Here is a 12,223-nt window from a genome sequence, read left to right as displayed (position 1 = left end):
CTTTAAATATTTTTAAAAACCTTATCAAGCTTGATTTGGGTTTTAAAGTTTTTGAAAACCCCCTAGAGGATTTACCTCGTGATCACCTTAAATCAACCTCTTTTGTTTGCGAGTCCTATCCTTTTTGTGCCGTTTATTTCCCTTTTAACAATCGTAGCTCTCCAAATGCAAAAATATGCCTGCCAAGTCAAGTAATTCTTTTTGGTGCTTCTTCTGCTTGTTTTCTTTTCTCGATTTAGGTGTTTTCCTTCATTGTGATTCTTTTTTGCCATCTTGGCCCCTTTTTGTTCCCTCTGTTTTGTGTCAAACCGCATTGGGCCACAAAACAGAAGTCAGAGCCATATCCTGGCCGAGGTCCTTGGGTCGCCAACGCGCTGAGCTGCTAAGCGAGAACTTTATGCACCAAATTGTTTTCACCTGCTGTCCCAAATTTATAACACCTCACCCACCCAGGGCCGCTTTCTGTGTTTTTATATTTTTATTTGTATAATCCTTTCGGCTATGGGCCAGGACACCCGCACCCTTTTATTTTTCCGGGTATGAAGGGGTGGGGGGACCGAGTAACTTTTGGGGATGACAGAAACCAGCATTGGAATTTGCGAGCCGGCGCAGGGATTAAGCGAAAGACAAAAACCGGAGGCGACTCCGAAATGCGGATTCCACTTTTCACCGCTCACTGCTCACTGCTCACAATGCCGGCACAGTGGGCCTCATGGCCACTTCAAGTGCTGCGGGGCCTTCTTCACTTTATGACCGCGTCTCTGGTACTTTGCATAATGTTGTTAAGCAATTTTTACGACACCGTACTGAGGGTCACTCATAATGGCCGGCACACTTGTTGTGCCCGCCGGCCACTCGGCGAAAATGGGAGTTTTGCCGGCGAACACTTTTGAATGAGCCGTCATTAAACGACCAGAAATTATATTAAATTTGCCAAGAACAAAACGCCCGCCGGCGGTGGCAGCGGAAAATGTTTGCTGCATAAAAAAGTTGTAAATATTTTCATGCCTGCATTAATATGCAACGCCAACCACTGTGTGTGGGGCAGGGGCTGTCCGAGGGGGAGGTGGGTGTGGCATGGCTGGGGACCCGGATCCTGCCTCTCCTGGCTTGCTGTCGCTGCTAATACCACCGCTAATAAAATCTTACTGCCGCAGTAGCGCCAGCCTCCTCCAGATTCCGCTTCGCAGCCATGAAGCACAGCTGTGTGCAGTCCTTTTTACTGCTGCACTGCAAAGGCATAGAAAGTCGGCGTTATAATAGGGATGCCCCTGCCCCCGAAAACTGGGCGTGGCCGGATCCAGTTGAAGCCAAAAGGCCAAAGTGCTCAAGTGCCCAAACTTTGTTATTAGATTGCCACGGCCACTAGTTCAGCACAATGATCTTTGGCCGGAAATGAAGTGAGCTGTTACTCATGCCACGCACTAAGCTTATTAGAAATCTTCCTATCAATTCATTTGAACAGTAATTAAACAACTATACTTTAGAGTCTGTTGAAGTTCTTTACAGTTACATTTTAGTTATATTTTTGGAGATATATTTTTTCTTTTATTTATTAAATCAAAATTATTGAACAACAAATGTATTAACGCAAACAGGAGTACATTGGCTCTTTAGGAAAATAATATGTTTGAAATTTATTTTGCTTTTATTCACTATATTAAAAGACAAAAACCTAACAATTTACAGAAAATGTGTTGGTACTCTTATACATTTTTTTATTAGTTTTTTAATTTCTTTATTTATATTATTTGGTTTTAATTCATTTTATCAGTAAACACATATGGCCTTCTCGCATTACTTGTGCAATTACAAAGCAGAATTTTTATTTATGTCGAATATACATAAACCCTGCAATCAGGGTGATCAATAGTTCTTCTTTGACAAATTAAGACCAACCTGTTTATCAGTCGAAAGTAATGCCAAAAGTGTGTTTGCTATCAGGACTTGTTTCAATGACCCGACCAAGGACCGGCAGCCTCCTACACTTTTGAGCACATCGCTGGAGCGGCTTCCTTGTCATATGAATACGGGGCGCACGGCATTTGCAGACTGCAAACATTATAATATTCCGTATCCCACACAGATGCCCTCTGACAGCTCGAGACTCGCTGCCTGTATCCTGTCCATCCTTGCTGGATGTGTGCGAGGTCTGGCTCTTCGGCTCGGATCGCATTTCTTGCTTTGTTTGGCCTGTCTGTCTAACTGTCAGTTCAGTTGGCTTTTGTTGGTAATTATTCAGATTTTGTTTGCATTTCATGCATAAATAAATCACCGAAAATTGCGACTCGAAACTATAAATGCCAAGTCATACATCTGTCACTATTTGGAGAGCAGAGATGGCGTTGGGATAATATTATTCTCGGACGGCACTAAAATGCAGCTGCCTCTCATTAGTACCCAGTCGCCCGGTGCCCGTTCTGCTATACTCTAATTTAATCAAGTTGAATGGTTAAGGAAATTACGCCCTCCCTTTTTTTTGGTGGGTGCTTCAAAAAATGTATATCCACAACAAAAAACGACGAAGAAACGGAAAATTACCGTGGCTAACAACGTTTGGGGATCCGCGTCCTTTATGTAAATTGCGGCCAAATTAGTGAGTCGAGGAAAAAGGAATCCCAGCACAGGTAAGGACAACAGACACTTGGAGGTTACTAAGACAGCTTTGGCCCGCCGAAATTACTTAACCGCCGGGCAAGTGGCTGTGCATAAAGATCCATTAGATGCCAACGGTAAGTGGTTAAGCGACAACATCAGTGGCCCCATCATATTTTAATTTGCATTCAAATGAAATGGCATATCAACGAAATCCTAGCATTGACATTGCTTGGCAAGTGCTGATATTGAGTGGGATTTATTTCTCTGGATAATACAAAAGGCATAACGTTGATCTAACAGGCGAAATTTAAAGAAAATTCTAGTTCTCCAATATACTACATAAGAATTTTCCGCTACTTTTTTGTTCGACTATTCCATGCTTCCAATGGCTTTCAAAATAAAAAAAACCAAAGTACAGTCACATCGAAATAGAAATGAAATTGAATAAAACTGGAATGAATTCAAAGATTCTTTTGTTCTACTATAACTCTTTTTTATAGAAGATGTTTAAAATTGTAGCCAACATTAATGTTTTACTTCCTTTTAATACCAATAGCTTCCGGTATGGGATTTAACAACTTAAGTAATTTGTTCTCAATTTCCAAGTGGTATACCTCTATGAATTTGTGGTTGAATATTCCTTTGTTCTACAAGAACACTTTTTACTTTAAAGAAGGTCAAAGTCTTAGCCCACTTTTATGTTGAATTTTTCCTTAATTCCAATAGCTTCCGGAATGGAGGTCCAAAACTGCACTTCTAAATTCCACAACTTTAGTATTTTGTTTCCAATTTCGAAGTGGGATACCTCTATGAATTTATGGTTTAATTCTCTTAAATTCTACAATTACACTTTTGACTTTAAAGACAGTCTAAATTTTAGCCTACTTTCATGCCCTATATTTCCATAATTACAATAGCTTCCGTAGGTCCATAACTGCACTTCCAAATTCCACAACTTTGGTTTTTTGTTTCCGATTTCGAAGTGGGATACCTCTATAAATTTGTGGTTGAATTCTCTTATGTTCTACAATTTCACTTCTCACTTTTAAGGAGGTCGAAATTTTAGCCTGCTTTCATGTCCTATAATTCCTTAATTCCAATAGTTTTCGTAGCGGAGGTCCATAACTGCACTTCCAAGTTCCATACTTTTAGTAATCCTTTTCCGATTTCGAAGTGGGATACCTCTCTGAATTTTTGGTTGAATTCGCTTAAGTTCTACAACAACACTTATCACTTTAAGGAAAGTCAAAATTGTAGCCTACTTTATGTTGAATTTTTTCCTTAATTCCAGTAGCTTCCGGAATGGAGGTCCAAAACTGCACTTCCAAATTCCACAACTTTAGTATTTTGTTTCCGATTTCGAAGTGGGATGCCTCTATAAATTTGTGATTGAATTCTCTTATGTTCTACAATTTCACTTTTCACTTTAAGGAGGGTCAAAATTTTAGTATGCTTTCATGTCCTATAATTCCTTAATTCCAATAGCATTCATAGCGGAGGTCCATAACTGCACTTCCAAATTCCACAACTTTGGTTTTTTGTTTCCGATTTTGAAGTGGGATACCTCTATAAATTTGTGGTTGAATTCTCTTATGTTCTACAATTTCACTTTTCACTTTTAAGGAGGTCGAAATTTTAGCCTGCTTTCATGTCCTATAATTCCTTAATTCCAATAGCATTCATAGCGGAGGTCCATAACTGCACTTCCAAATTCCACAACTTTAGTATTTTGTTTCCGATTTCGAAGTGGGATGCCTCTATAAATTTGTGGTTGAATTCTCTTATGTTCTACATTTACACTTTTCACTTTAAAGAGGGTCGATATTTTAGACAACTTTCATGTCCTATATTTCTTTAATTTCATTAGCTTCTGAAATAGAGGTCCAAAACTGCACTTCCAAATTCCACAACATTAATATTCTGTTTCCGATTTCGAAGTAGGATACCTCTATAAATTTGTGGTTGAATTCTCTTATGTTCTACAATTTCACTTCTCACTTTTAAGGAGGTCGAAATTTTAGCCTGCTTTCATGTCCTATAATTCCTTAATTCCAATAGTTTTCGTAGCGGAGGTCCATAACTGCACTTCCAAATTGCATACTTTTAGTAATCCTTTTCCGATTTCGAAGTGGGATACCTCAATGAATTTGTGGTTGAATTCTCTTAAGTTCTACAAGAACACTTTTCACTTTAAAGAATGTCAAAATTTTAGCCTACTTCTTGTTTAATTTTTTCCTTAATTCCAATAGCTTCCAGAACGGAGGTCCAAAATGACACTCCCACATTCCATAACTTAAGTAATTTGTTCCCGAATTTGAAGTGGAATACCTCTCTGAATTTGTGCTTGAACTCGCTTAAGTTCTACAAGAACACTTTTCACTTTGAAGAGGGTCGAAATTTTAAGCTGCTTTTATGTCCTATATTTTCTTAATTTCAATAGCTTCCGAGTAAAGGCCCAGAACTGCACTTCCAAATTCCATTACTTAAGAAATTTGTTCCCGATTCCGAAGTGGAATACCTCAATGAATTTGTGGTTGAATTCTGTGCAGTTCTGCATTAACTGGTTTCTTTTAAAATACGCCTAAAATATGGTTTAAATCTCATGTTATACCTTTTCTTATTTCTTATAATTTCGGTTTAGGAAATTTATTGTACTTAAATTTACTGTGATAGTAAAATCAATTCTTGTCAAATTGACAATGGATTATAAACTATTTATTAAACGGAACTACAAGGGGTATTCCTCTCCCCATCTCAAATGGTTTCAAAATTGAGGCGTTTTGGTAAGTATTGGATACGTATGCCTCGATGAACTTGATGATTTGATTAAAAGTTCCCGCAAAATGTGCTTCCCCGCTTAACCCGAAAGTCATTAGGGGTTTCCATTTAATTCCCTAATCCTTTTCCGCCGCCCCTGGTAGAGTGTGTGTGTGGTGGCGGCCGAGTCCCGCTCCACTCACCACTTCCCACCATCTCCAGTATAATCCCCAAAGCGCGCTTTTCTTACGACCCAGTGCCAGTGCCAATCCCGATCCCTATCCCATCGTTCTGGCCCCATAGACGACTGTCATCAACGACGTCAAAAGCGCTGCCCGCTGAGCCAACAATTAACAATTAAAACCCCAAAGCGCACAACTCAATTTTGCAATACACACAGCGAGCGGGGCAAACACTGCAATGGCAATTCCGTATATACATCTTTGTGTGTATCCCACAGATAGCTGGGATAGATAAGGGCAACCCGCAACAACAATATTCCGGCACCAATGGGCACTACTGCCACGGCTAAGTTCCCTGTGTGCTCGTCGCACTTACAACTAAAAACTTGTTACGTATTTAATTGCAATTAAAAAGTTGTTTTGTAGTTACGAGTGTTGGTGCTCTTGGCTTTCTTCGGTGGGTGGGTGTGGGCTGGTTGTTGGCTTTCCCCGTTTCCCTGCCTCTGCTTTGTCAGACAGCCAACAACAGGATGGCTTCGAAATTGTCTCCAATAACAAAACCAGAACCAAAACCCCAAAGACTCTGGAGCTCTGGGATGAAGTCATTACAAGGCGAAATGAAAATGCGTGGAAAAGAAGCCAAAAGGGTTTTCCGCTTAATGACTTTGATGGTGTTTCGGTGCTTTCGGATAAGGGAACCGAATATCCCAGCCCGCCCCCGTTCGCTGCTCCTCTGATTTCAACGATAGCACTCATTAGAGTTTTGCGATTTTTGGCTTAAAACTTTGACCATAACAATTGGCCATGGCCATCATCGCGATTTTGACACAGAACACGAAACCTTCCCCATGGCTTCACATCCAAATAGGAGGCAAATTGTCTGCTCCTTGGCCTCGTAAATAAATTACTTTCATTTGATTTGATTTTCGTTAAATATTAAGAAAGCTATGGAAACCACTTAGAAGAGCTTTATAACTATATTTACTAGAACAAAAAAAATGTTCAACTGAGGAACACAATATTATATTTTTCATTTGGTTTATTTCTTAATGCGTATCTTTTGGATCACGGCTTTTTGGGTTGGCTTCCCTTTGAAATCTGGAGATGCTGGTCAGTCTTTGGCTAGTTTTCCTTATGATGCAGTATTAACCAAAGAAATTGAATAGATTTTCCTGCTGCTGCTGTTGCTGCTGACCTCTGCCACCTTGCTGCTGCTGCTGCTGCTCCTGGAAGAACTCCACTCCGCCGCCGAAGGGACCTCTGAAGATGACCCCCTCTTCCTGCTGCTGCTGCTGCTGACCTCCTCCGCTCTGCTGCTGTTGCTGCTGCTGACCCTGTTCAAATCGCTCAATATCCCGAATCAATCCTCCAAAGAGCCCAAGCTGAGCTGATGCAAGGGCTAGCAGGGCCACAAACACAATTATCTAATGGGGGGGAAATAATTGGTTTTAAAATCAGTAAAAAATGAACTAATAAAATGCAAATATCAAAATAAATATTGACTATCCTTTAAAATAATGGTTACACATGTTAGGGAAATTACCCTTTTTACTCATAATAAAAAAAATTTCGACGAGAAACCATTATGGCATTATTTCTAATGATCAGTTAGTTAAAATTTTTCAAAAATGTAAGTTACATTTCCTAACTCTGATAAAAAACAGAAGAACTGTTTTCGCACTACCAATATATACTTATACTAACCAATAAAAAGATTATTAGCCATTACTTACCAGGAATTTCATTTCAATTTTTGGTTTTACTTCTCCACTGAATATCTTATTTGTCCGAATTGCTAAAATCAACTGTTTGAGCTGCGCCTGCTGGCTGTGGTTATTTATCTGATTTTTTGTTTGGCTCTCAGCCACTCCAAACTGGTTGGACACGGTCCGATCGCAGCTCGGACTTCCCTTTTGCGCCGATCGTAGATGTTTGTCTTCACCGGGGATTTTTTCCGCTGATGAGTTGAGATACTCAAGTATCTGGAGCTGACGGGCCCACTAAAAATACAGGTTTTCAATCAGCTTCTCGCACATGCTCTTCGCTAATCAATTTAGTTGAATTAATATTGTGAGAATATTTAGCTATTTCACAATTTTGCACAAGTCATTGGACTGCTCCGCAGTTTTTGTCTTATAAGTATTTGCACAATTGCTCGGAAATTATAATAATGGTTAATGTCGTTATTGCTGCCGAATATTACTTCCGCAAAGTGACGATAAACTCATTATTCCTTTAACCTCTAAAGTGATTTTTGATTAGCCTCTTCATTCCTAGGAATATTTTACAACATGCGGAACTGGTTTGCGGCATCAAGCAAATTTGAATTTTTTAAAGAAAAAAAAGCATTTTAATAAAGGGTGATAATTTTTACTATTGTTCAGCAGTTAAATGTGTTATATATCCATTCCGATAGAAATTTTTTTTTACAAAGTGAAAACGTCACAAAATATTTATTAGGCTTGGATGACTAGCAACTACTACCACTATTGTTATGTATTTGTCTTGGCTAAAAACGGTTGTTTGATAATAAAACCATTTATCGTTATAGAAAATTAAAAAACACAGCTTTGTTTTTTGTAATATTATTTAATTAATTTAAACTATTTTTTGCTTTTTATAATATGCTATTTCTTAGCTTAATAGCCTTAGAAGAAGCCTCCCTGCTGCTGCTGCTGTTGTTGCTCGAATCCTCCTCCGAATCCTCCGAATCCGCCACCGAAGCTTTCCTGCTGCTGCTGTTGCTGGCCGAAACCTCCGAATCCTCCTCCAAATCCTTCCTGCTGCTGTTGCTGCTGACCACCAAATCCGCCTCCGAATCCTCCGAATCCAAATTGAGGAGCAGCAGAGGCGAAGGCAACCAGGGCCACGAAAAGGATCACCTGGAGAGGGTATTCAGAATGAAATAGTCCTTAGTTCCTGCGAGGTGTGTCGCTCTGGAGGCGTAACTCACCAAGAACTTCATGTTGTGTTTGAGCTTAAATTCGATCAGTTGATATATCCCAATAGATGAGGACGCTGCGACGTTGCAATCGATACTGTGCCCTTTCCAGCAGGTCTTTCTCTATTTATACGATTTGTCGATAGTCATTTAATGGTCGAATTTCGGAGGTTCTTTACCCGCATAGGAAAAAACAAGTCCCCAGACACTGGACCAGACGAGGGGGCTTTCCTCACAGCTGACCAGCGTTTCTCTTTTAAGCCGGTTTTGAATTTGTTTTGGTTATTGGCCGGTTTTCTGGTTTTGGTTTCGGTTGTCTTTTCTATTTTATTTTCTTTGGGTGAACAGGCGCCAGGTGCGTGCTTTTTGATTTGAATTTTAATAGTTTGCTAATTCATATTTAAATAGGATTTTTTAATTTTATGACTAAGATGTTCCGTTTGTAGGGGCACTCTTCGAAGAATCAGTGAGTTGAGCCCAATCTTCTGACTTAGAATTTCCCCCTTCGATTTAGTGACGCATTTGTTTGTTACTTCTAAAAACGTACTGCTTCCTTATTTACTGATTTTCACTAATTTATAATTTATACTATGTAATGTTACGTTATATAAGCTGATTTAAAAAAACAGTTTTAAAACCGCGATAAACTAGGTAGTGGATTTGACTTACTAATTTTATTTTGGCCAAGTGGCAAAGGTAAATGCAAATGAGTTCAGACGAAAGACATATTTTTTCAGTTCGCTTACATTTTGTAAAGATACATGCCAGTGGCATAATCAAAAGAAACTTTTTTGTCGTTTTGTTATTTTGTCGGCGTTGATTTCAAGAGTTGTCCAAATGGAGCAAACGGAGCTCAATAGATAAGTGCTGCGCAGGGGAATCACCTGCAGCCGGGGAATACTTGGGACCCGAAAAAGACCCTGGAAATTTATTTTTTCCTCCGCGACGAGGGTGAAGTGAAATTGCATTTGGTGTGCGGAGCCAGGGGCAATCGAGTTTGGCAATACGTGTTGCCCTTAACTTGGCTCTTAACCCTGCCAGCCAAAAGAGGGTGCCGTGAGTGACGACGACGACGGTGTCTTTTGGCATACTTCAGTGGAGCGCATAAAGCCCTAAATGAATTTATTTGGCTCATTTAAAGCGGCTAATTTATTTTTATTTTCATTGAATTTGTGTTTAGTCGGGCAGGAGTCCCTTTTCCAGCTGGTAAGTAAGCTGTATGGTGTCTTCATCCGCTTCAAGTTGTACTATAGTTTCACTTAAGCCGCGTTACTTAAATCGAAGGGAACCCTCCGCTTCAAATAATCCACTGCCTTAGGTCTAATCATAGAGAAGTCGCTGCTGGAAATGTGCTGTAATTTCGGTAAAATGCCTAATGAACCCTTTTCGGCAGGCCTAGGGGAACCAAAAATTGCAGAACCATGCGTCGCGTGTCAAAGTTGCAACATTCAGCACTCAGCGCTCTTTGACTCCTTTGATTTTGATGGTGAAACATCACGACACCCTGGGCCGTGCACTCAAATTTGTTCAAATTCATTTCAATTACCGTCAATTTTCAATAATTTTGTTCAAATTATATTCCATTAGGTTCAAAGACCGAAAAACACTTTGCATAAACATAATTAGCCCTTGCGCGCAGCCCAGATTTTTGGGGCATTCTTTGCTCTTTCAACTTTAATGAAGTTGAATTTATGATCGAATATTTGCGTCAAAGATATGGTAAGTCACATGAAAGGGTAAACAACTTGGGGCCTCATGACTAAACTGGCTTTCGGAGTTTTCTGGCAAGCGTCTTCAACCCCAAAGCAGACAGATATTCACCCAGATATTACAAAATCATTGAACTTGCCTGACTGTGGATAAAATCCTTCGCTTCAGATGCAGAGCCTCCGTCCTTTCACCTTCTTTTGACTTTGTTTCTCAACGACTTTAATTTGTTTTTAATAAAACCGTGAGTTTTCTTACTCGTTACCTTTTCATTTGGGTGTACAAAGTGAAGTGAATCTAAAAACATTGCTCAAGTGCCCGATTGGCCAAAGTTCTGTCTGATAATCCACGATGTCAGCAAATTCTTGGCAGAGTCGCAGAGGTTTCGCTTCTTTTACCCAAGGTGAAAGCAGAAGCTAGCACTGCATTTTATGACTAACGAAATCTTATAAAAAAATTATATCGAGCTGCCGTAGTAATTTTTTTAACTATTTATTTTTAAAAATATTTATTTTCATAGTTATGACAAAATTAATCAGTAGTTCTCCTCATAGCCTACATAGTTTTTCTATCAAACTTTGGCCAAAGCTATGTTTATAAGAAGCGAGTACCTCATAAGGTTTTAATTTTAAATATTTAGAATATGTTTTGTTAATTTCGACAGTAAATAAAGATTCTCCTAATACCCTGCCCATCTTTTGACCTACCTGGCAGCGTTTTCCCTGATCCAACTACGTTTAATTTTAAACTTTTGGCGTCGGTGAGTTGGTTTGACTTTCGCAGCACCCCGTGGACGCAGTGTCTTGGGTTATTTGGGTGGCTGGCAATGCATTAGCCCTGTCAGTAACTTATGGGAAGCTCGGGGGCGGCTTCCACCCCTTCCATATGAATTTCACATGCTTAAGCCGCAAACTTATGTGCGCGCACAGCTTGAAATCCACGCTCACGTAAACTCAACTGGAAACTAAGCCCGAAAGAAATGGTATTCCGAAGAGGAAGACGTCGGCTCTTCCGTATCTGGTGACCGGGAACTTTGGCCAACATGTTAGCAGGAGCTTAGGACTTAGAACTCGACACTCAACAATTTTTGAGCCAAGTCAATGAGCAATTGACTGCCGACGCACCACCGCCACCTGCCTATATGTAGATATGGCGTGTATGTTCGGGAACTTCCTTGCACTCTCCGGCATCTGCATATTTTTGCGCAAATATGTTTTAATATGGGGTTAGGAAAGTTTTCCATTGCACTCGCTCGCTTCTTTTGGGCGCCGAAGTTGGTTTTTCCTTCACCGGGGTTTTCTTTTTTACTAAGTGCTCTTCCGGCAGATGCGAGGAAAACTGAATTTTACTTTTTGATGGATGTTTGTGCAGGAGCAATTTCGAAACCAAGCCAAGAAGAGATTTTTGAAGGATTTGGCTTGATTTTAGTCCCAGAATTAATGTTGTTTTAAGAATTCTGTTTTCGGTAAAAATACGGATGATTTTTGAAATATTTAGAATTTTATATAACAAATGTATACTGCAAGGAATTATTTTCATATTTTAAGATACACCGATTTGTATTTTCTGTTTTTTGAACTTTGCTGACTCTAACAAACTATGTCTATTATACTTATTTATAAAAATTTTTGTCCTGATCAAAAACTTTCTAAAATATTTTAGAAATATTTTGTAGAAATTATTTAGTAATATGATTTGTAGGCCAGGTTCTAATACAGTCTTAGCAGAAAGTAAAATATGTGTCATACCCTATATTATCTTTCCAATAAGGAGTCAATCTTGTTGGGAGCCACAAAATATTTATTTTTTTAAGACGATTCCTGGCACTTCAACTGCGAAACCTTTTAGGCACAGCACAGTGTTCTTAGGCCCTAATTGTATTTCTGCACCTGAGCAAACTTTGGCCTTTAATCCCCTCGCCTTGCGACCAACAAAAGCGGCCCGCACTTTGGGCTCACTCGAAGATTATGTCGCCTTGGTTTCGCCTGAGTGGAGAACGAGTAGTTTGCAGTTGGGTTGCCGGGCGAAGATGCATCTG

General features: G+C 39.6%; 2 protein-coding genes across 2 annotated transcripts; both read right to left on the bottom strand.

Moving 5' to 3' along the window:
• Positions 1-6,495: 6,495 nt before the first annotated feature.
• On the bottom strand, positions 6,496-7,434 carry LOC108028964 (cyclin-dependent kinase 8). Its single transcript, XM_017101002.3, has 2 exons — positions 7,271-7,434; positions 6,496-6,961 (listed from the first exon to the last, which is right to left on the bottom strand). Exons 1-2 carry the CDS (start codon positions 7,280-7,282, stop codon positions 6,683-6,685), a joined length of 291 nt encoding a protein of 96 aa, XP_016956491.1. The 5' UTR covers positions 7,283-7,434; the 3' UTR covers positions 6,496-6,682.
• A 672-nt stretch (positions 7,435-8,106) lies between these two features.
• LOC108028962 (neuropeptide-like protein 31) lies at positions 8,107-10,475 on the bottom strand. The gene is made up of 3 exons (XM_050885320.1): positions 10,328-10,475; positions 8,491-8,601; positions 8,107-8,419 (listed from the first exon to the last, which is right to left on the bottom strand). The coding sequence occupies exons 2-3, from the start codon at positions 8,500-8,502 to the stop codon at positions 8,186-8,188; spliced, it is 246 nt and encodes an 81-aa protein (XP_050741277.1). The 5' UTR covers positions 8,503-8,601; positions 10,328-10,475; the 3' UTR covers positions 8,107-8,185.
• Between the last annotated feature and the right edge of the window lie 1,748 nt (positions 10,476-12,223).

This window comes from Drosophila biarmipes, chromosome 2L (genome assembly GCF_025231255.1).
Source record: "Drosophila biarmipes strain raj3 chromosome 2L, RU_DBia_V1.1, whole genome shotgun sequence".
Taxonomy (NCBI): domain Eukaryota; kingdom Metazoa; phylum Arthropoda; class Insecta; order Diptera; family Drosophilidae; genus Drosophila; species Drosophila biarmipes.
The sequence above is the reverse complement of the archived record's forward strand: the minus strand, read 5'-3'. Positions and strand labels throughout refer to the sequence as shown.